This window comes from Anabrus simplex, chromosome 6 (genome assembly GCF_040414725.1).
Source record: "Anabrus simplex isolate iqAnaSimp1 chromosome 6, ASM4041472v1, whole genome shotgun sequence".
Lineage (NCBI taxonomy): Eukaryota > Metazoa > Arthropoda > Insecta > Orthoptera > Tettigoniidae > Anabrus > Anabrus simplex.
Genome location: NC_090270.1, coordinates 67,774,206 through 67,799,999, shown reverse-complemented (window position 1 = coordinate 67,799,999; position 25,794 = coordinate 67,774,206). Strand labels below are relative to the sequence as shown.

Here is a 25,794-nt window from a genome sequence, read left to right as displayed (position 1 = left end):
ATTATTCAAATCCTTAGAATCATTAACTTTCTGAGGGTAGCTAATTTTTAGTTTCTTGTTGTGCAAGAGACCTTCTATCTTCTTATCTAAAACAACCCTGCTTCGTGGAAGGGATGTTAAGGATATTGATTTTAGCATATCTCTGGAAGGAGTCCTATTCTAAAGGGTTCAGCATCGAAGCTGCACTCAGATGCGTCTCGTATAACTGAGAGTTCAATAGTGATTTTTCTTCTAAAGAAATTTTATTTCATCTTAATCCAAACAACCTCTCGTAAGAACCTGAGGAACTAAGAAATGCATCTATGGTCCAAGTTACAATAATGGGGAAATCCAGGCATTCACCTTCCCGTGGTAGAGAGGGGGCAGCGAATGTATGTAATGACAATGTTATTACATGCAGGCGGCTAACTAATGATGGGACCGAGTGTCTTTCGGTATATGGAGATCCCTCTGCCAAGTGCAAACACTCTTTTCGTAGGGTGGATGAGCGGATGGTGGTTCTGGGCACCCCATTGCCCATGGGGTGCGAAATTGCCCCTAAAGTCGATGAACCTACTTGTTTTGGTCAACGGCATTAGCATGCAGAAGGCAACGGGAAACCACTGCATTATTATCCCTCGTAATGCAACCATGCAATCGTCTCCACTTGGGCAAATTATTATTGATCATGAGCATCGGAACTCAAGATCCGGCAGGGGAAGACAGACTTGCAAGGCTTCCCAGGTCGTCAGTCAGCGAAATCCTTGCAAACGACAGAAAAAACAGATGAGAATTGCAACGAGTAATGTCAGAACAGTAATGACACACGGGAAGTTAGAATATGTAAAAAGAGTGATGAAAGTTAATAATGTTGATATTTTAGAACTTTGTGAAACATGATGGCAAAGAAATAGTGATTTCATTAGTGATGCATTTAGGATCATCTATACCGGAGGAAGAATACCTGGTCAATACGGTGTGGGACTAATTCTTGGGAAGAAATGGACAATGAATATTGAGAACACCTATCATGTAAATGACAGAATACTGATGGTGAAGATCAAAGCAAAACCTAGGGATATGACCATTATACAAGTGTACTTTCCGACATCGAACCGTAATGAAGATGAGGTTGAAAAGCTGTATGAGTGTCTTAATGACCTACTAAAACTAATTGATGACAAGGAAAATCTGGTGATTATCGGAGATTTCAATGGGGTGGTTGGCTCAAAACCAGACAAAATGGGAATAGGGAAATTTATACTGGGAAATAGAAACAGCCGAGGTGAAAGACTACTATATTGTTGCGAACAGTATGATATGTTAATAACTAACACCATGTTTGAAGTGCCTTTGAGAAGCGGAAAAGTCCCGGAGACATGCAAAGATACCAAATTGATTTCATGTTAGTTAAAGCTAGGTATAGAAATCAAGTCATATCAAGCCATAGCTATCCTGGCGCTGCAAGTGGACAGTGATCACACACTTGCGAAGTGTGGGAAAAGGGAAATTTCAGACTTAAAAATATAATCAGAAGGCATAAAGTCAGACGGGATTTAAACAGATTGCAAAACGAGCAAATTAAACAGAAATATGCAGAGGATACAAATGCATTCATGGAATATGATTATGAGATAGCCTGGGAAATGATGAAGCAAGGAATCTCTGAGATAGCACATAGAACTTTAGGGAATAGAAGACTAGAGCCAAGAAAGCCATCGGTTACTGAAGAGATATTAGACCTCATTCAGAAACGAAACCAGTACAAGAAGATAAACACAGCATTAAGCCAAGATCAGTACAGGAAAACAAAGAATCTCATAATGACAACATGTAGGGAGGCAAAAGAAGTATGGATGAAGGAAATTACTCATACTATAGAGAGTGATATAATAGGAGGAAGAACAGATAGAGCATATGGCATGATTAAATCACTCCAGTATAAACTCAAAACAAAACGTTCAGATATAAAGGATAAGAATGGGCAGTTACTTATTGACAGTGAAGATATCGCAGAACTCTGGAAGGAATATCTTGAAGACCTGTACTGGGATGAAGAAGTAATGGCAATTCCAGACTACATTGAACCTGAACGGAAGAAGACAATATAGGCCCAATAATCACATGGGAAGAATTTGACCTAGCACTAAAACAATTAAAGGACAAGAAAGCAACCAGACCGGACGACATACCAGCAGAACTTCTCAAGGGAATAGGAGAAAGAATGAAACAACAACTGTATGATATAATTGCAAGATGATATTACAATGGCGAAATTCCTGGAAACTTTACTAAAAGTAGGACAGTTACCGTACCGAAGTTAAGAAATGCTACTGACTGTTCCAACTATAGAATACCATCACTGATATCTCACGCATCCAAAATTCTGTTTAATGTAATTAAGAATAGGATTAAAAAGAAAATTGAACAATATACATTACAGGATCAGTTTGGTTTTACAACAGGGAAGGGAACAAGAGAAGCTCGTCTAGCATTAAGAACTATTCTAGAAAAAAGACTGAGTGTTAACAGGAAAACATACATTGCATTTGTGGATATAAAGAAAGGATTGACAAAGTAAACTGGAAACAACCCTTTAGGAACATGAAGAATGTAGGAATGGACTAGAGGGATAGAGGACTCATTTTATTCCTGTACAAAAATCAAAGCACAACAATAGAAGTCAATGGGAATGTTAAGACAGCATCCATCAGAAGGGGAGTGAGACAAGGTTGTGCGCTATCTGCATTTTTGTTCAACGTGCTCATTGAGGAGGCCATAGCAAAACTTAAGCAAAAAACCAAAGGAGTTAAAGTTAACGGACAACAAATCCACTGTACAAGGTTTGCCGATGACATTGCATTAATTGCAGATTCAGAGAGGGAAATAAGTAAAATGGTACGAGTTTTAACAACAACACTACAAGAATCTAAATTGAAACTGAACACTTCGAAAACAAAAGTACCAGTTGTCAAGAAATCAACTGAGGAAATACCAATAAACATTAAGGAAGGTAATGAAAATGTACAAGTAAGTCAATTTTGCTACCTGGGAAGCATTATCACTCAGGAAAACAGGTGCACCACAGAAATCAGGAGGAGGATTGCTCTAGGTAAACAAGCATTCAATAACAAGAAACAGCTTCTGAGAAGCAGGAACATTAACATTAAAGTTAGGAAAGAATTTGCCAAAATGTTTGTGTGGAGTGTTTTGTTGTATGGTTGCGAAACATGGGACTTAGCAAAACAGGATATAAAACGCCTGTAAGCAATGGAAATGTGGATATGGAGGAGGATGCTGAAAATTATTTGGACAGAGAAAAAGTCAAACAATAGGGTCCTTAAGGAAATAGACGAAACAAGGGAATTGATCAGTACTATAGAAAAGAGGAAAACCAAATTCCTTGGCCACACACTTCGACATGACACATTCCTCACGGCTCTGCTGCAAGGAATAGTTCTGGGTAAGAAGGGAAGAGGAAGGCCGAGGAAGAAGTATCTGGATTCCGTGATGGACAGGCTGAATTAGAAAAAATATGTTGACCTGAAACGCTCAGCAGATGAGAGACAAATGTGGTTGCAGGATATGAATGAATCCAAACAACATTGGTTTAGGATTGGATTTTTCTGCCAATACGTGATTTACGCTTGTTTTGTGAAAAGTTCAGAAACTTGGGGACAAAGTCACTGACCAAGTGTTTTTCCGGAAAAATTACGTCTTTGTCGATTTTCCAGATCTCAGTTTTGCTATTCAAATATGAATTAGCTAACTCATTTGCTTGGTTAGCATGACTACAACAAGAAATGAAATTCATAGTTAGTCCGTATTCTCAACCTTAAGAAGTTAGTAGTTCTTAATGGTTGGGTAATTCCACTTTTACAATACTTTACAATTTTTATTCCTTTTTCTCTTTAAACGGGGATATGTCTTGTCTCTCTTTTTGAGACCTTCAGCCTTGATAGAATTATAGCAAAAAACATAATATTTTAATAACAATGTAAAACAATGACTTATCCGCAAATCTAGGAGTCAGTATGACTCGGTCAAAACATGCATAAAAATAAGTGAAAGATATTTTAACAATATGAGCTGCTTTCAGTAGTCGCCGTTTACGGCAGGCACAGATACCGCCGCCGTGAAAAACTCTCTGGGCCTCGTAAATATAAAAAATTCATGTCCGCAAGAGAAGAAGAGTCGACCAAGTGAGGCCGACTAAGAAGATTTAAAGTAGCAAAACTGACCAGGCTCATGCTCCCAAGTTGAGAGATGATGTTGGATCACCACTGTTAGACCTTCTTACGACAGGTAGCCTATATTATGAATATAATCTTGCCAGGAAAAGGAGAGGATAAATAAAACACCAGAACTTGAATTCACCTGGACCAGTTACTAACATAGCTTTCTGTTTCAGAGATATTACAAGTTTGATTATTATTTTCGAGATGGTGCACCAATATTCCTAGAAATCGGTGGTGAATTTGCACTATGGGGAATTCATGAAAATTTTACATTCGAAACAGCAATAAAAAACAATGCTTTGGTCTTTGCTTTAGAACACCGCTATTATGGGGAGAGCTTGCCTGAAAGGTAAGTAAAATACTCAGATAATTTTACATTAATTTGTAGCTTCCATGGTGAATACTGATGTTGACAGTGTCTGAGGGTCTCAATATTTCTAAATGACCTTAGAGTGAGCCGTCTCCATGGTCGAGGTTTAGTGTACCTGCCGCTCAACCGGCGGCTCCGGGTTCGATTCCCAGCCAGGACAATTATTTTACCTGGATCTGAGGACCGGTTGAATGAGCACTCAGCCTGCGAGGTTGCAATTGAGGAGCTATCTGACAATGAGATAGCGGCTCTGTTCTAGAAAGCCAAGAGTAATGGGCCGAGAGTATTCGGCACGCTGACTACGCGCCACCTCGTAATCTGCAGGTCTTTGGGCTGAGAGACAGTCGCTTGGTAGGCCAGTGCTCATCAGGGCTGTTTGGCCATGGTGTTTTATTTTTTGTATATTGCAGTGAATACCATGAGCAAATTCGAAATCAAAGTGACCAAAAATGCAGAATCTGATTGTATACTGTCCGTATGCGGAACAATTGTTCTTCTTCCACGACCACACAGTTATCGAGTTCTAGCGGTCTTACGAACTGGAATTACGAAAAGTTTAATAATTCTTAAATTCCCTTTCCTGATACTGAAGGACAAGTTTTGACGGTTATGTATAAGTTTATGCAGAAATATATTTCCTTAGTCTTCTGCGACAGTGATGTGTTATTGTACCGGTTCAGAAGTTCCATATTGAGACACATTTCTGAAATTTCTCAATCTGATTTCAGTAAGACTATTAATAGCGTTACCGCGTTACTATAATGTATTCAATTTTGAAAGGAGAAGTGGAAAACGTTGGGATTACTAAAATCACTCGTGATTCTCGTCAAGATATCAAGTTTCTTGTAAGCTTCATTAATCGTAAAATTAAAATGCTCCTTAAACGATAAGATCCGTTATGCGGATTCCCACATCATTTACTGTTTATTTCACGGTTTATTTTGTATTTATGACCAGTTCGAGACCTTCTGTGTGTGTGTGTGTGTGTGTGTGTGTGTGTGTGTGTGTGTGTGTGTGTGTGTGTGTGTGTGTGTGTGTGTGTGTGTGTGTGTGTGTGTGTGTGTGTGTGTGATATCTAGAAATGAACTCTTTTTCACATAAATTAGGTGTAAATTCCAATGTATCAGCTGTGCAGATGACATTAGCTCAGATTTCTTCAGAGTGTCTAAGGTAGTCAGACAAGGTCGCATCTTGTCTTCTGAATTATATAACGTCTATGCCTAGTCTGTCACTGAAATTGTGGGGAGAAAATCAACAATTTACGCTTTGCCAATAATACCATCCTCTTAGCTAGCAGTGAAGGTGAGCTGCCACAACTGCTTGCCAAAGTGAACAATTTGAGCGTACGGTATTTACAAATCCTGGAGAATGTTTACAAACCCACTGCCGCTTTTAGTTGACAAAAAGCGTACCTCCTTGTCTTCTCAGCGAGAGCAGCGCTGCAGGCGGCAGAAAACGTTCACATTCATTTATCGGTTAGAATGCAATCTTACTGAAACGAGTAACATGTCCGGACAACAGTTCTGTTGTGAGAGTTGCAAAGAAAACAGGGGCCGGGCCTAGCCCCTAGAAGTAATATTACTCCCCCTGCCTTACGGAAGAGTGAATTAGAGTGCTCCTTCTACTAGCCAGATCAGTTTTGCGTAACATGCGGGAGGATGTTTACCTAGTTGTACTTCCTCATAAAACAAAACTCATCACCACCGCCATTTTAACATCCTGGCTCTTTTAATCATGGAACAAACAAACAGAATATGCTTGGTTTTTAACTGAATACGTGAGTTATACGAAATTTCAAATTAAAATTAGGGACATATTTTGAGATGTTTAGAAATGTCACAAACTGTTTATCATCTTCTATTTGACTGTCCCCTTTATGAAAGAAGTAGATATGAATTAGTATTTCACTAAAATATGTTTGATATACAGTATCAAGCACCTTTTGTTACTTTATTTAAGAGACGTTGCTTTTATAAAGAGTTAGCTAGATTTCTAAATTTTATCTACAAGTCCTCTCGGGTTTAAGTTTTAACGGTTATTTCATGCAATAATATAGTTTTTGTTTCTATATCGTCCCTGTTCTGCCAAAACGGCGAACGTTACAATGCTCTTCCTATCCATTATTTCCCTTAAGATTGGTCACGCCTTCCAGCCACATATTGATATACGGTCCATCAGAACATCTCCCGTTGAGTTCATTTTCCTATGTGGGTGTGTAAAGGAAAATGAACCTTACTGTACCATACTGAAGAAATGTATGTTTGCATGACATTTACCCACTCCTAGAGTGTGATGTATCTAAGGTTAATTTTCCTTTACTGACGCGCATAGGAAATTGAACTCAACGAAAATTGTTCTGATGAACCGCATATCAATATATAGCTGGAAGGCGTGACCAGTCTTAAGGAAAATAATGGTTAGGAAGAGCATTGTTACATTCGCCGTTTTGGCGGAACAGGGACGATATATATTGAACACTTTAAGGTCCATAAAGGATACTAACCTTCCTTTCCTATTAGCAATCGGCATGAAATCCATCTCTTGGATCGTTTACCGGTTCTTCGTCACTTGCTTAGGTAAGAGGCGAGTTTCAGTAACTTAATCTATCTACTAAATAAAAGGAATCAAGCCTATGAAAATCGATGTTTATTGAAGAAAAAATTAAATGAAGTTAAAAGACACACATCATTTATAACGAACTCAATCTTGTTCGATAAACCACATAAACAATGACTATTATAACGCTGATGAGACGTACTGGCTTGAGAGACCTTAACTCAACTGCATGAGGGGCACGAATAGTAGAAACCACTGTCTTAAGAGTGAAATAAAGAAAATCTGGAAATCCTTAAAATCGGACTCCATGTGAGACTGCATGTACCATCATAATGATTCGTGATGATCCCGCCCCCATAGCACGAACTCCGGACTCTTGGTATAATTAAGGCAGTCCAATCGGTATGTGCTACACAGTGGTTGTACGGCATGGACCCTTAATTGAATGGATGTGACCTGCGACTATGTCATGGACCGACATCTAACTTTGTAATTTATATTAAAGTCATTGTGGATGATGACCGCAAGGAAATTGATGCTATAATGGCAGATGGCCCTTATCTAAGTCACTGAGGTTGATGACCCCATGACCATGCAAATTTCTAAGCAGAAGGCTAAACACAATTAAGTTACAGTAGTTGATGACCACTTTAATAAAATCCAGCACATTAGATGCTCAATCAATAACAGTTAAATGATAACAACAACAACAACAACAACGCTCACAACACTAGTGGCAGTAAAAATCCTTTGCTAGCGGACATGACCCCTTAATCGTTACGTTAACAATTACACTTTCCCAGCAAAATAAACTAAGATTTTCAGAACACATTTCAAGTTAATCAATTGGTTTTTAAGTTAATTCTCAAATACGATTTTCACTGAATTTAATAATTTAATAAATTGAAATGATTTTATAATCCTAATTAACAACAAATTATCTCCGCCCGGACGAATGGTTTCTTTAAAAGTCCTTAATTATTTCCACTCCATACTTTAATTTTATGTTTGTTGATCGTCCACTTGGTTCGTTGAGGCTAGAAACGATAATACATTTATTATTTCCAGTATTATTTATTTCATGACGTCACACGATACGTTTACGCTAATACTAACAATTATTAATACTTGCTTGGATAATCCTAGCATTAAATACTGCAATCTGCACAGATAATACTCAACGCAAAGTAAACCATCTCCATGTCACATCACTTCGTGACATTTAAAATAAGGCTTTGTGCATCCCTCAAACAATGTCAAGAAATTACTCCCAATTACTCTAATTTTGACATCCCTGGAAAAGTTTAAATCTAAACATTATATTCTCATTTCCATCGCCTCAATAATAAATTCAAATCTCGGTTAAACGAGTCATTTCTAAAGAATCAATCTAATTTCCAACACGTTACTCAATGACAAAATACAAGTTACCGCTATCTGCTTCTAACCAGCAAGCTCCCTGATGACCATTTGTACTAACGGGGCTTCAACATTCTCCCCTCCTCATGTTTTCGCTTGAAACGAAACACATGTGTGCTAGTCGCGTTTTAACTGGCATTTAAAGACAATAACTTCGGCCTCGCCGGAAAATCACAAAATATATAATTCTTGACCCACATAGATTATGCGAAGAGATTTACTTTAAGATGTCATTCAACATTCATTATACATCACGGACCTACAATTTCACCGGGAATCTGCACTGTGTTCTGACCCTATTCCCATCTCAAAACTACACAGATAACTCCTCGGGTTTCCAAGTGAACATCCCGGCATCAATACTATAGGCTTTCATTAACCTGATTCACAATCCTACATTAATTCATCTTTCGCAATACTTGACCACTTGCTCAAACACAACAAACCTTGACGACATTAAAATGGAATATATCTCTCAGGACCACAACGTTGTTGCACACTGACAATTAACCATCTCCCCGCATATCCTGACCTAATAGTTCTGAACCGGAATTCACAACTGGACTTGCAAATGATTTAAACACAGTTTAAAACGGACATTGAAAGAGTAGGTCCCCTGTAACAGATTTTATCGATCTCGCCTCGTAACTTCCTGAATAAAATACTTACATTGCTTAACACGACATCGTGCCTTCACTTCGACATTGAATGAGTAACCACGGATTTCTTACACAAATTACGTCATTCCTTCGAACAGAAATTTACGATAAATTTATATCTTAACTTGACACACCACAAATTATAGAAAATAAACGCACGGAAATGAAAATCTAGTTTAGACATTATATTGTTTCTCTACCATCAAATTTACTATTCTACAACACTTCAGACGATATTGTTAATACTTCAAGTACAGGATCACGGCATTAGAATGGCCGTCTATTTACCTGTTCGTGAAATAAAACAATACTAAAAAAACGATCTCCACTTGGAGATGATACACCGGCCAACTCGGCCAAAACCTATCTTCCTTTGTTGGAATTAGTCTTACAATCGTTAATTTATGGAGTTATACAGAAATGCGTGGTTCCTCCTCGAACTCAATTGACACAATGGGTAATTTCAAGATGGCTCATCCTTCTTACATACTTTTTATCCCCACTCTCACGCAGTTTTCCCTTACCGCCAAGAATTCTATATACATTTTCCTACCGCATGAAAATATATTGAAGGTAGGTTTCACAGTAACACAATACTTGCTAATTTAGTAGTAATATTATTTATGAGCATCTGAGACTTTCTCCTAACAAATTGACTTGTTAAATTATCTCATACGATAGGCACTATATTGTTGTTTATGTAACAGAGGTTAAACGAACGGGCACGTCTTTTACCAATTTCCTTCAGAAACTGTTTAGCGATCTAAAGTCTGTATCATTAAGGACCAAATTGTTTCACATACAATTTCCTGACATTTATTATGTTAATTTCGTTGCCAATTCTTTATAAAAGGTATTTCTATTAAACCAATAATTTCGTTGTATCCTTGCTCCCTTTCCGCGTATGGGTGACGTAATTTCTTTTAGTGTGGGAATGAGAGCCACTACTTGTTCTGCCACGTGCCGTCTCTGTGAGATAAAATGTAGTTAAAGCTCCTCACTCGTAACTGATGTGGGGCCTCATGTAATGACTTTAGGACTCTAATTTCTTATGACACAAAGGTCATGGGTTCAATATAATATACCATGAAGATAATAGGGTTTGTAATGGGATATTCAATAATAATAATAATAATAATAATAATAATAATAATAATAATAATAATAATAATAATAATACACTCATATTCATAAAATCCAGAACACCTTGAAGGACTAGAAGTAGGAAGTTCATATTCACAGGACATGTGCACTAGTATGTTCTAAATTAATAAAATTAACTTTTGAACCATGTCGGCCATCAGGCCAAGGTCCACATCGGTATCTCGGCGCACCACCACCGACTGGTAAAATGTGTCTGTGGCTCTCGTTGTCGCTATAAACTGCAGGTAATGGGTCGGTGTGTCTTGAGCAGACGTGCAGGATGCCTCGCAGGTGTATGGAGAACCGTGCCGTCAAATGAGTGAGTTTGAAGGAGAGCGTATTATGGGCATGAGAGAACGTGATGCATCCATCCGGGAAATTGCTGCTCGTGTGGGACGAAGTGTTTCGGCAGTGCAAAGGGTGTGTACAGAATGGTCCACAGAAGGCCGTAGAACACGACGAGATGGGTCTGGACACACTACCCAGACCACGCCCCCCTACCCTGAAAAGATCAACACCTCGCCCGAATGGCATTGCAGGACAGATCCGTGTTCTCCTCGGCTCTGGCTCAACAGTGGAACGGTGTAACACATCGTAAACTATCAAGAGTGACAGCCCGTCACCAATTTTTACGGTCTAGGTTACCGGCGCGTCGTCCACTTCTCCGCCTACCTTTGACTAATGTACATAAACATGCAGGAATAGCCGCAGACAGTGTTTTCGGACGAATCCAGGTTATGTTTGTTTGAAAATGATGGCCACATTTTCGTTCGCTGCAGACAGGGGGGAGGCATCACATTGACTGCAATAGCAAAAGGCATACAGCGCCAACTCAGGACCTTATGGTGTGGGGTGCTGTGCGCTACAACCACAAATCACAGCTGATGCGTGTCCAGGGCACTGTGACCAGTTTGACCTATGTGAATTACATTCTGTGACCCGTTGCCATAACCTTTCTGCACGAAACCCCAGATGCCATATTTCAGCAGGATAATGCGCGACCATGTGTTGCTGCACGTGCCTTCTTCTCGTTACAGGATGTCAGAATTTTGCCCCAGCCCGCCGGATCACCGGTCTTGTCACCAATCGAAAACGTGTGGGATATGGTGAAGCGCCGCGTGTGGCGCTGTGACCCAATACCTACCACCAAAGATGAACTGTTGAACCAGGTGAAAGCAGGATGGATAGCTATACCCCAGGACACAATTCGCGCCTTATGCACGTCGATGCCATCACGCATGGAAGATAAGTGCCCCATGATGGACCCAGTGCGCATGCTGAACCTAGGTGACTGAAATGATAATCGTTTCTGCAGAACATATTAACGAACATTTCCTGTGAATATGAATTTCCTATCTCTAGAGGAGTCTTTCAAGTTGTTCTGTTTTTTATGAAGACGAGTGTAGAAACAGGATTGGTCACGAAGATGGAACTGATAGGGAGAAAGGCCACGAGGAAGATACTGGGACACCAAAGAACAGAGGATGGATCAAACAGAAACAAAGGAAACCAAGAATTATATCTCAAGATGGAATAGATCTCAGATATTATCCGGAAGAGGAGAGCCATGTTCTCCGGACATATCTACGGAATGAACCCGGGAAGACTGACAAATCAGATAATAAGATATTTTAAGACAAAGGGCCTGGAAGAAATGGGAGTACAAGGAATGGAAATCAGCAATAGGGATGCTTACAAGTCGAGGATCAGTGCCACCAGTGGGCAAGGAAATGTTTGATCCCGAACCCAAGCGACGTAAGGAAGAATAGAGGATATTGTAGGGTGAAAGGAATATTGGAAGAGGTCTAAAGGTCCAGAAACATGTGAAGCAGAATTAGAATTATCGTGGTCCATAGTCGGCCAGAAATAATAATAATAATAATAATAATAATAATAATAATAATAATAATAATAATAATAATAATAATAATAATAATAATAATAATAATAATAATAATAATAATAATAATAATGTTCATAGCATCACCAGTTCCTAGTTTACGCATGGTTTACGCAACATAAACCATTGTACCTTTATCGGTATGATTTAATACTATTTTATAGAATCTGAGAATGTCCTCGTTGAACGAAACATTCATTCTGTGTTTAATAGTGTGTATAGTTTTACAAGTATGTTTCCGACAGACCGAAAATCTTTAAAGTTAAATTATCCAAGTCGACACTGCAAAGTATGGCTTCCTTAAAAAAATCCACTGTTCTAGCCCTTCACGCAAGCAACTCAATGTTGAAAACATCCTAGGGATATGAGCTACGAATATTAGGTAAATAAAATGAAAAAAGTATGAGAATATACTTTATTTATTCGTAAAAGTGACAATCCTTTTCTTAATCATCGTTATCTGGTCGAATAGATTAGCAGTTTACCTTTTTCTACCATTACGAGCGCTAATGTGTGTCGATGTATTGTTTCACTTAAGCCCTTATAAATACATTCGGTGTTGACATTTTTCAAAAATCAAAGATCATCTGAGGGTATTGAACCAAGGAGCAAATTACACAAATATTTATATAAATAAAATAATTTGGCTAGGATTTGAATAAAAAGAAAACTCATCCGGGAGATAGTGGGTTCGAATCCCAATGTCTGCAGCCCTGAAGATGGTTTTCCATGGTTTTCCGTGGTTTCCCATTTTCGCACCAGGCGAATGCTGGGGCTGTACCTTAATTAAGGCCACGGCCGCTTCCTTCCCATTCCAGGGCCTTTCCTGTCCCATCGTCGCCGTAGGAGCTATCTGTGTCGGTGCGACGTAAAGCAAATAGCAAAAAAGAAGAAGAAGAAAACGAGTAAAGAAACAAGCGATTTTAGGCGGTTTTTCCGGGACAGCATTTAGGACGGAAATGATTTTCGAAATTTGTATTTCTAGTTGAATAGAGCTAGCTCACAATTAGAAACCTTTCCGGACCCTTTAGCCCTTCAATTTTCGGCGCAATTGAGGAACATTAAATGAAACTGAAGGTGAGCGTAATTACAAGTGTAACATGGAAGAGATGTCCACAGTCCTGACCAATCATCATCTGCTAATGTGCGCCAGTTTTTCTCTCGTCTAACATTTATTGTTCTACAACTAACGTTCGACACATTCTTTTTGTTTGTCCGCCTTAACTGATTGTTTCCTCTGATCCCCGCATTGCCCAGTTTGTATCCCTGGGCTGAGTAGCACAGGTGATAATGCTTGGCGTTCTGAGCTCAAGTAGGAGGGTTTCATCCCTCCTCAATTCGATGGTATTTGGTGGCGCTTAAATACGTTAGCCTCTTGTCGAAACATTTACTGGCATATTAAAGAACTCCTGTGGGAGAAAATTCCGGCAGCTCGGGGTCACCGAAAACCGTGAAAAAATTAGTTTATGGAACGTAAATCCAATGACATTATATTATTACATCCCCAGTTCCTAATCCATGACCGTTTCTTTTTCTACTCACAGGAGTTAAGGAATTTAGGAGAAATAATATAGGAGCAAGTTCTACATTATTATTAATACATTTGCCTTGCTCGTAGTGGCGAAGTTAGGACTTATGGTCCTCTCTTACATTTAACCACACATTTTTAGGACTGTACGTCTGAGTAAAATATTCATAATCTTATCTTACAAACTAGAAGTAACGTGACACATAATAACAAAACAATTTACACATTTGCTTTACGTCGCACCGACACAGATAGGTCTTATGTGGATAGAAAAGCGCTTGGAGTGGGACGGAAGTGGCCGCGGCATTAACTGAGTTACATCTCCAGCATTTGACTGGTGTGAAAAAGGGAAACATGGAAAACCATCTTCAGGGCTGCCGAGAGTGAGGTTCGAAACCATTATATTCCGAATGCAATCCTATAGCTACGCCACCTTAACCGCAATGCAATCTATATAAATAAAGTTTTAGGGGGTCCGCTGTCTGTAATTTCTTTTGTTTTGACAATTTTTCAGATATTTATTCGTTTTAGGTCAACTCAAGACCGAATCGGTGGTTTTTACTTTTCGTGTCTGTTTGTCTGTTTGTCTGTTCCACCATCACGTCGAAACGGCTGAATATATCTCAAGCAAACTTCATATTTAGAGTATACTCATCCCGGGGAAGGCTTCGATATGCATATCACTTTAAAATCTTTGAATAGACGGGAGGTTTATAGGAAAACTAGAACGGTTTTCCTCCATTTTCACTTATACTGTTGATTTTCTGTAAACTTCGTGGACCGTATGTGAAAGGTCTCTTCATTATAAACAACTTTCCTTATAGAACCAGCTTTTGGGTGGTTAGGCCGTGTGCATTATGCAGAGTTTCGTCCAGACGTGCCATTTGGACTCATCAGCTGGAATGGCACGCCCCTCCAGGACTCTGCTTAGCAGGCAGACCAAACTGTTGTTGTTGTTGTTTCAATGCTTTCATTCCCCACCCTGAAGGGGTGGGGCGGGCCACCTAGAGGGTGTCGCCCTCTCTCTGGCCAGGAGAGATGACGGGGTTGAGAGGAAGTGAGAAAAAGGGGGAGATGGGGAAAATGCGGTATGAGTAAGTAATGGAGATGAGAAGAAAGGACGTGTCGGTTATCGATGGCTTTAGTGACAGATTTACAAGGACAGATGGGCTATGTGCGAGGTGTGGAGGTTAGAGCGGTGTGCTTGGGTGGAGATGAAAGGTTAGAAGATTGAGGGTAGCGGTGAGATTACAAAGGGAGGTATGAGGGTGTGCGGGAGGAGTGACATGTTTAGAGGAGGGTACCAGGCTGTAAATGGAAACTGAGGAGGTGCAGGGTCGCCGTGATGTTAAAGAGGGAGGAAGTTAGGAATCTCAAGATGTCGAGTGTTGGAGCTGATGGGGGGAAGAAACTGATTGATGGGAGGGGAGGGTAAACGGGTGGTGGGGGTCGATATGGAGGGGGTGGCCGGGTGTGACGACGGGCATTGTTGGAGTTATGTAGAACAGGTTGGGGTGGTGAAAGAGATGGCTCGACTTTGTAGCGATGGCCAAAGATGTAGACTCCATTGGCGATGAGATGGTGAACGTCGACGGCAGTAGGGAGGTGGATACGGACCATGTACGTCAGACCGGAGGTGTTCTTGATCCTGAAGACTCGACGGACGGGTACGCCTTCTGCTCGAAGTTGTTGGAGGATGGCTTGTTCTGAGTGAGCAGGATCCACTCCACGGATCACACAGCTATACATATTGTGGCGGGACGGTGATGACTGCGATGAGGGTGGTGCTTCTTCGGCGGCGTTGAAAGACGACGAAGACGACGGTGCTGCAGACGTTGCGGGAGGCATGTATGAGGCATGACGTTCTTCAGGTGTTGAAGGAAGAGGGAGGGAAGAAATCATTATGGACGCAGGATGACTGGTTGTAACCACAGTGGTGGGAATAGGGGAGGGGTGGAAGGTTGATGTTGTAGTGGAGATGGTGGTGGTAGTGGTAGTTATCGGCGACGTAGTAACGGCGTGTGATGTTGGCTGGCTTGACGGCGTAGATTCCACTTGGTGCGAAGGCAGCTGGTAGGAAGTCTCCTGTGGTGGCGCGACCGTTGCAGGCGGAGTAAAATTAGTGGCTATGAGCTGATCTATGAGTGACGCAGGAGTAACTTCCGCACGATGGAAGATGTGATGAATATGGACGCCGTTGTTCATGAGGCGGCAGACGTCTTCCTCTGTGTGGAAATATAGAAGGACATCTGGTGACAGTCCGGAACTGTTTCGTAGTCTTGTGGCCCAATGAACTGGAACGCCTGCCTGGCGGATGTGTTGGACGATATCGTCATCTGAGAGAGCGAGGTTGACGTTACGGAGTAGGCAGGTAAGCATGGCGGGGAGGCCGACTACCAACTAGGTGTCAGCCAATATGCTCTTTAGAGTCGGCGAGGTAGCGGAGGTAAAGATGGTGAGCCACCCGGCCGAAAAAAAAATTTAGGAGTAAGGAGTAGCTTTGATGTTCCACTCGGAGATGTCGCTCCTAGCGAGAAGTAGAGAATCCCTTCTGGGACCAAACTGTGTGGCCCCGCCGAGTTAGCAAATCAAGTTTGCTAACCTGCTAAAGGAGAAATCATTTCTCCGTTCAAAAAATGCTCCCCCATTGGAGATACAATGTCAAAAAATGCTTTCACAGCCGCAGATCTTAAAATCACAGCAATAGAACCAGCTTTTGGGTGGTTAGGCCGTGTGCATTATGCAGAGTTTCGTCCAGACGTGCCATTTGGACTCATCAGCTGGAATGGCACGCCCCTCCAGGACTCTGCTTAGCAGGCAGACCAAACTGTGTGGCCCCGCCGAGTTTGGTCTGCCTGCTAAGCAGAGTCCTGGAGGGGCGTGCCATTCCAGCTGATGAGTCCAAATGGCACGTCTGGACGAAACTCTGCATAATGCACACGGCCTAACCACCCAAAAGCTGGTTCTATTGCTGTGATTTTAAGATCTGCGGCTGTGAAAGCATTTTTTGACATTGTATCTCCAATGGGGGAGCATTTTTTGAACGGAGAAATGATTTCTCCTTTAGCAGGTTAGCAAACTTGATTTGCTAACTCGGCGGGGCCACACAGTTTGGTCCAGATTGAATTGACGATCGAAGCTGACCGTCCAACGGATTGCGCTACACCGCAAGCAGTCACGGGAGTTTATGGCTCCTTGAAAACGTGGTCTCGCCAGGTGGACATAGTAATTCGTGAGGTTTCACCTCGGGACGTGCCATCGACGTCGAGGAATTCTATTACTGTAAGGGTTTCCCCAGGCAATCTGCATTCATCATTGCATTATTCTCTGCTACATCGTTGTGGACTCGGTAATCTCTGGGGTCCCCTCTACACATCAGGGGGTTTTTACCCCCTAGAGAATATTCTGTCTTTAAGACAGCCATATTATCATAATGGATCTCATCGCCACCAGCACCATCGCCGCTACCACATCGACAGCCACCACCACCACTGCCGTACTGTCACCTTCATCTGTGACACTAGCACAAGCCCATGCCACGGGCCTCATGTCTTCCGAGGAGCATCCCATTCCCTCTTCTGCACATGGACGTCACCTCTTAGTACCACCAGCGCCGCAACGAGAGCCATCCCAGGGAGTTAAACGACGTCTCGCCACACCAAAGGAATCAGTACCACCTAAAGTCGTCGCCATCGAGACACCGCCACCGCCTCCTCCACCTTCACAGCACACTGACTCCATGGAAACAGCCAATATTCCACCAATAAATACATCATCCACCACCGAATTTCCTCCTCTCTCTGGCAGTCATCGTCCTATAACCAACCCCCGTCTCCTGCAAAAACCACCCCAATTTACCCATACTTTCCTCCTTCAGAACCCATCCCCTGATTTCCGTTCATCGCAGAAGATCTTCCGAACACTTCTCCGCTTCAATCTTCGCCGTGAAGACATCGCCGACATCAGGCCTACCAACCATGGATACCTCATCAAAGTCACCAGTGCAGAAGCCGCCAGTCATCTTTCCAATTTAGTAGGTGCTCATCAACTGGGCTCCAGCTCACCATTTAAAATTCTTTCACAACCCAAACAAAAGACCCCTCCCCCTCCACCCCGCCACAGTCTCTTCAGCTGTGTGATCAGGGGGGTCGACCCGGATATTCCAGACTCCGAGATCCTTGCGGAGCTTAACGCCGAGGGCGTTCCCGCAAGAAAAGTCTTTCGAATTAAGAACGTATCCGGGCCGACCTTCATGGTGCGGGTGCTGGTCCCCACCACCGAAGATCTTGATAGACTACTTTCCACAGGTGTCTCAATATATCGCCAGCACCACCGAGTGGAGCCTTCCAAAGCCCCTCCTCCGCAACCCCTACGCTGCGAACGGTGTCTACAGTACAACGTCCACAAAACGGCCGACTGCAAAGCACCAACACCTATTTGCGGACACTGTTCCCAGCAACATCCTACTCCAAAATGCCCCAACACCACACAACCCCCTCACTGCAACACGTGTGGTGACTCACATCCCACCTACTCCCGTCTCTGTAAGGCCCGTCCTCCTCCCCCTGACAACCGACCCGAACTTATCGCCCCCGTCCGGACCGTTGACCCACCTACAGATCTCAACCGTTCCCAGTTCTCTCCTCCTACCATCGAAGATATCATTCGCTTCACCACTCTCACTCTCCTCAACCTATTCCCATATCACCGACCATTAGTCCTCTCTCACCTGCAAGCAGCGGCCAATCAGACTTTCAACCTACATTTTGTCACCTCCCACTCAGGCCTAAACTCCCATTTTCAATTCACCCGCTTGGAGACTCTTGTTTGATGGCTTGTCGATCCAAACGTGTGAATTCCTCCCCTCCCATCTCCATTCTCTTCATCAATATCCAATCATTTTCCACCAAGCGTCTCCACCTCCTGACTCTCATCCAACAGTACCCCGTTCACACCATCTTACTGAACGAAACCATGCTCCGTCCACGAACCCCAGCTCATCTTCCTGGATACATCCTTCATCGAGCAGATCACCCCGAAGACCGCGGACGAGGGGGATCAGCAATAGCTATAAAAGGTTCCCTTCCCACTCGCCTTCATGTTCCACCTCATCCCCTTCACTTTCCAGAATCCATCGCCGCCACAATTTACTTTCGCTCCCGCATCCTACATCTCGCTACAATTTACACGCGTTCCACCCAACCCCTCCCACTAGATTACATCACTCACCTCAGCAGAACCTTTCCGCACTACATTCTTCTTGCCGACCTGAATCTCACCGACAGATCCGTTCGAGAAATGCACAGCCTCCACTCCCTCCTCAGTGCCATCGATTCCTCCCTTCTCCCCCTTCCTGGCCCAACACGCCCCTCCTCCCAGACCACACCTGATGCAATCATCACACATATATCTCTTACACATCTCATCACTATTACACTTCTTCCCAGCATTGGCAGTGATCATATCCCTGTTCTATTACAAATCCCCACTCACCACCACTCCTCAAATACATCACCTCCCCAACCAGTACCCAATTTTGCTCAAGCCAATTGGAATTCATATCGCTCCGCCCTTTCCAACATTCTCCCACACTCTTCTCCACCTCTGACCGACCAGACGTCAGTTGATTCACTTCAGGATCTCCTGCACTCTTCTATCTCCTCTGCTTCCCAAGCACACATCCCCACCACTTTACATTCACCCTCCAAACCGCGCCTTCCGCCTAAATTTCTCCGTCTCCAGAAACTTTCTCAATCTTATCTCCAGGATTTCACCCGCACCCGTGACACCTATTTTCTCCGTCTGCACCGCCAACTAATCCGCACAGTACGTAACTACCTTATCTCTTATAAACGTCGTTCATGGTCTCAAACCTGTACAACACTTAACTCCTTACATGCTCATCCCTCCCAATACTGGCGTCGTCTTTCCAGCCTCCTCGGCCAACACAGCACCCCTACCTATCCTATCATTCACCAAGGAAAGTCTCCAGCTAACACCACGGAAAAGTTGGAGATCTTCTCTGAACATTTCGCCTGGCGCTTCAACAACCAAATCTCCCACCACTTCTGCTTTGCTGACACACCGCTCTATCATGATATTCAATCTTCTCCTAAACTCATTCCCTCTGCTACACACACACCCTCCCCTCATCCTCTCAATTCTCCCATCACCCCCACCGATATTCATATCGCTCTCTCCAAAACTCGCAACACCGCACCCGGCCCCGATAATATCCGTTACCGCCATATACGTGAAGCCCCTCCCATCCTCTTCACTCTTCTAGCCATCCTTTTCACTTTTATCCTCCACACCGGTTTCTACCCAACCGCCTGGAAGAAATCCATCATGCTTCTGTTCCCCAAATCCGGAAAACCCCTGTCTGACTTAGACTCATACCGACCAATATGTCTCATTTCTGTCCTAGCTAAACTTCTAGATAAAATCCTGGTCCGCCGCCTCCACTCCCACCTGTCGTCCCATCACCTTCTCCCGCTTTCCCAAGGAGGTTTCCGTCCCGGCTTATCCTCACACGACCAACTCCTTAAGCTCATCCAAATAGCCTCCAATCACCTCAACCATGGAAAACCTTCCCTTCTCATAACTTTCGATTTCAACCAGGCCTTCGACTCTGTTTGGCACGCAGCCCTCATCTTTAAACTTCACTTTTTTGCCCTACCTACTACCTACATTCACCTCATCGCCTCTTATCTCTCCCACCGATCTGCTAGGATATCCATTAATCGTGAACTCTCCCCTTCATTTTCTATGTCCTATGGTGTTCCTCAAGGCTCCCCGCTATCCCCAATACTCTTCATCTTGTTCGTAGCAGATATTCCTCAACCACCCGCCCCCATTCAGTTACTTCAGTTCGCGGACGATACTGCACTTCTAGCACCCCTTCCCTCCGTCTCTAGCATGAATAACTTCGTACAGCCTTACCTTGACTCCTTTCTCTCCTGGTGTGACAAGTGGCATCTCCGTATAAACCCCTCCAAAACCAATCAATCTTAATCCGTCGTAGCCGCCGTCGCTTTTCAGTGACCCGTGACCCTGGCCTCCTCCGACTCACCATCCGCGACACCCCACTTACCGTTCAACCCTCCCTCAAGTACCTTGGTGTAACCATAGACGAATTCCTCACTTTCCGCCCGCATTTCCGGACCCTTCAAACCAAATCTTCCCGTCGAGCCCGGTTGGTTCGTCGGCTTGCCGGGACTACCTGGGGCCTTAACTCCCAACTTCTCCTACTCACCTACACCGCCTTCATTCGTTCTGCCATCGTCTATGGTTTCACCGCCTGGCTGGCTGTTGCAGACTCTCACCCTACCCTCCTTAAACCTTTCCTATCCATGGAACGCCGCCTAGTTCGCATCGCCCTCCGCCTTCATCCACTCTTTCACACCTCTGACTTGTACAACATCTTCCCAATTCCCAAACTAGATACCTTCGTCTCCATTCTTGCTGCCCGCTATTTCCAACGTTCCCTTGACCGCAACAATCCTATACTCTCCCTTCTCCTGCACTCCCCTCTCAAAACCCCTCTCTTTATCCCCACCCCACTCCATATCTTCAAATCTCTCCACCAGACCCCTCCACTCGGACAGCGTGTGGAGACTGTCTAGGGGCAATTTTTTCATTTACATTGCTACCAAGTCCTCTCCTTTTTCAGTAGCCACTTAGTACCTATTTTCTTTAATCTCTTTATACAATTCATACTTAATGTGCTGATAATTAATCACTTATTCCTTACTTTATATATCTCCAAGATAGACCATATATACATACTTCGCTTCTGCCTCCTCCTGTATAATTTACATATATTAACCGGGGTGTACATGTCCGATATTTTGCATTAGGCACTGCTGAGGAAGGCTATGTCACTAAGTATGCTTGTTATTTTTATTTTTCCCAAACTTTGTAACATGTATTTATGATATTCATCACCTTATGTGTTTTTTCTTTTCTCTGTCAATTTATGTTACCCACGAAGTCTGTTGTATCCATTTTTGCATCATGTTTGTATTGAAAAAAAAAAAAGAGGAAAAACGCTCACAGAATGTCCCGTCTCCCCCCCTATGCCCATCATATATAATAAAGAGTAATCCTACGCCCACCTCCAGTCATTCTTGCACTTCAACATCTCCTCCAACGCATTAATCCTTTTTTTCCCCATCTCCCTTTTCCTCCAATCCCACACAACCCCGTCCAATCCCCTGGCCAGGGAGAGGGCGACACCCTCTAGGTGGCCCGCCCCACCCCCTCAGGGTGGGGAATGAAAGCGTCCGAGCGAGCGAGCAGTTTGGTCTGCCTGCTAAGCAGAGTCCTGGAGGGGCGTGCCATTCCAGCTGATGAGTCCAAATGGCACGTCTGGACGAAACTCTGCATAATGCACACGGCCTAACCACCCAAAAGCTGGTTCTATTGCTGTGATTTTAAGATCTGCGGCTGTGAAAGCATTTTTTGACAACTTTCCTTATGTTCATAATTTACCTTACTCTTCACATGACGGAGAAATTTACTATTTTCTGCGGGTATCATGCTCTGCATTGAGTGACCGACAGACCAACAACGAACCTACAGGTTACCATGGCAACGTCTCTGGCTGCTTGCCAGTAGGGAAGAAACGTATTGCCATTTTCCTCATCATGCTTTTAAATTCGTGGTTGTTCCTTGGGTAGAAGGCAAGAGAGGCGTCAATCGGCCTATCTTCGGGATATTGGCGGAATATCGTTGGAGGTTATAACCGCCCTCGAATAGATTAATTAATAACACCATTAGCCATCTTCTTATCTGTTTACCTAAGAATCCCTGCCCCTAAATTTCTCCTCTGTTACCGCTTTATTATATCCATAACTCACACCAGCATAATTTATTGAGGGGCATTTGATCTTCCAATACATTCACTTGGCATTTACATATTTGTCGTTATCCAGCTGTCCTCAGTTATAATCCATTTTCTGTTAATTTCAACTTTCTTAACTGTATTATTTTTTTCATTAATTACACCGTATGTACGCGAGTGCTAGAATCTACTGGATACATTTACACCAAACTTCATATTTAGAGTCCACCTGTCCTTGGGAAGGTTTTAGGGCAAATATTGTTTCTAAATCCCTGAACTGACTGGGGGTTTATACGAAACCGAAACCGTGATTTTGTACTCCCACAAAATATACACAACCAAACTCAATGGAAATCTACCTGCCTTAATGGAAATTGATTTCTAAACCTTTTCTCTCATGTGCATCATTTCGACACGAGGATTAATAAGGGAGATATCATTAACGGACTGTTTTTCGGTACAAGTCCCATCGGACTTAACTCAAGAGCGGGTGCGTGTAAAACGTATTTCTTACAACTTGAAAACTGCTGAAGATATTCGAACCAAACTTTATATTTAGCATCCACCTGTCCAAAGGTAGGTTGTAAAGGTCAATAATATTTCATGTTCCCGGAATAGACTGGTGGTTTATAGGGAGCCGAAATGTTGATTTTACTTTTCCACAAAATATACAGTACAAGACCAACCTGACTGGAAATCGACCAAACGTGATGGAATTCCACCTCTAAAACTTATTTTCATGTGCATTTTTTCGTCAGGAGGATTAATAAGGAAGATATCATGAATGATCAGTTTTGCAGCTTAAGTCAAGCGGACATAGCCCAAAAGGTGTTGTACGTGGAGCAGATCCTTTATCTATCTATATAAATAAAATCATAACGACTGTGTGCCTCTACATTGACTATTTTGGCGAAGTTTTGGCACAGCTACCCGTTTAAGGGGTAATAATGACCATCAGCATATTTTTTTGCTTTAGTTTCCTGAAAGTCCTCATTTTTACCCTCCTCGCCCAAAATCCTGATTGCGGCATAATCTGCCAGACGAAAAAGAAAATGGAAATTTGACAAAATTCTACGTCTTAGCCTGTTACGGGCGGAAAACTTCCAAGATCTTTAAATTTTTCACTTTATATCGCCGAAGAATATAAAAATATGGAGACAATTGTAATGACGGTGCGGACATTCTGGAAGTCCTATCACGTAACAGATTGCAGATTCTCCGTTCAATTTGGAATGATCTACAACCTTGGTCTTATGACTTTTTGTCGTATCTGTATCCTTTTTTCGTTTGTTTTTTCTCTATTAATCGATGTTAAGTAAATTTGGACTTTTCACATGCATAATTCATATTTTCAATCACTTATAGGAAATACAGAATCATCGAACTCTTCACGAAAATTGGCCCACCCGGTAGCCACATGTGAGCCAAATGCTATGTATGTAGCTGTCACATAATTATCCGAAAAGTAATGCAATGTGAGATAATCTTACAAACACTTTACCCTGTTCAACGTTTCTAACTCAATCTGACCCAAGAATAGATGAGATATCACAGGACCAGACATTTAGGCTACTAAATCCGATGTCTTATGGTACAATCCTTTGTCAATATGACGTACGTTTAGCAGCAGTTATTCTGTAAATGAAGGTCTGCAATATTGTAAACACGCATGTACTTTCGTATGTCGATCTATATATATATTCATCGATGTCGATTTGTAGCGATCGAGAAAGGGTGTGTCTGCTATTGTAATCAGTATTCCCCACACCGACTTTGACTGGCAGTAGGAATGGGATCCTTCTCCAGCTCCTGTGTAACTGGCAGTAGTTAGGAAGGCCTACCAGTGTAATGAATAGTTCACTTCTCGATTTGACTTGCAGAAGGCAAGGGAGCATGCAGTTTTGTTTAAAACTCCCCTACCCGATTGTGTTTGGCAGTAGGCAAGGATGCCCGCAATCATAAACAAATGTCCTCACCTAAAATGTGACTGGCATTAGGCATAGTGGCCTGCTATTTTGATGTAAGCTCACCAACTTGGTGTGACTGGCAGTAAGCTGGCTGGCAGTAGGAAAAGGGGTCTGACATTATAATGATAACTGCAGAACTCAATTTCGACTGATAGTACGGAAGTTGCCTGCCATTATAATAGAAACTCCTCAACTGTAATCTGTCTGGAAGTAGGAAAGTGGCATTGTAACGAAAATTCCCCAAATCGATTGTGACCACGCAGTAGGCAATGAGGCCTGCAATTATAATGTAAACTTCCCAACTAGATTGTGAATGGCAGTAGGCAAGTGAGCCTGCCGTTATATCACAAATCCGTAATAAACACTTTACATTGGAAACAGCGTATGGGGACCTCCTTATGCTGTTTCTCGGATAGCGCTAAGAGACGTGCAATTTTAAAACAATCTTTTTACTGCATGTACAGTATTTACTTCGATATTCGAATACAATGTAGAATACCGTAGCGAAGCGCGGGTACATTTGCTAGTAAGGTAATAAAAACACACAAGCACAACAAATATTCTTAAACTTATCTTAAAAACTATGGTTATAACACAAATTAACATAAGCACAGTAAACGTACATTCACACACGCATTCATTCCACCAGATTCATTCAACCTGGCGACGTACATCGAGGAGATGCTCACGGCAAGACTAATTAAAGGAATTTAAGCTTTTTATCATTGTAATGTTATGGAGGAGAGAGTTCCATATTCTAGCTCTATTCGCAACACAGGAACGGCTATATGCTGCTGACCTGCTGAGAGTGATAGCCAGAGCGAATGATATACTGGTGGAAAAGGAGATAGGAAATTCAGTTGTGAATGTAAGTAGTATGGGATAATCTCTTTTAATATTCGTGGAGGTTTGTACAGTGTTCCAATTTTAAAAGGGAAATTTGGTGATAATAAGGGGTAAATTGAACATCATGGCTTAAGGAGACACTCTTTTGACAGAATATAATTTCTATGTTCGTTCATAATTAGTTAGTAATCTAATGTGTCTGTATATGAAAATAATTCTACTATTGTTCAGAGAATACTTTTAAAAGGTGATTTTAATCTGTCACACACTCTGTTTTGTCATGTAGTATTTCAATTTCTTTCTCATGATGAACTTGTACATTTTAAATTGTTTAAGACATCTAT

The 25,794-nt window shown here is 42.3% G+C and overlaps 1 protein-coding gene across 1 annotated transcript in view; it reads left to right on the top strand.

Annotated features, from left to right (window-relative positions):
• LOC136875466 (putative serine protease F56F10.1) overlaps nt 1-25,794 on the top strand; it is a 92,336-nt gene that overhangs the window by 22,195 nt on the left and 44,347 nt on the right. Inside the window, exon 2 of the mRNA XM_068228230.1 lies at nt 4,391-4,566. Within this exon, the coding sequence (XP_068084331.1) occupies nt 4,391-4,566 (176 nt within the window). The remainder of the gene's footprint in view (nt 1-4,390; nt 4,567-25,794) is intronic.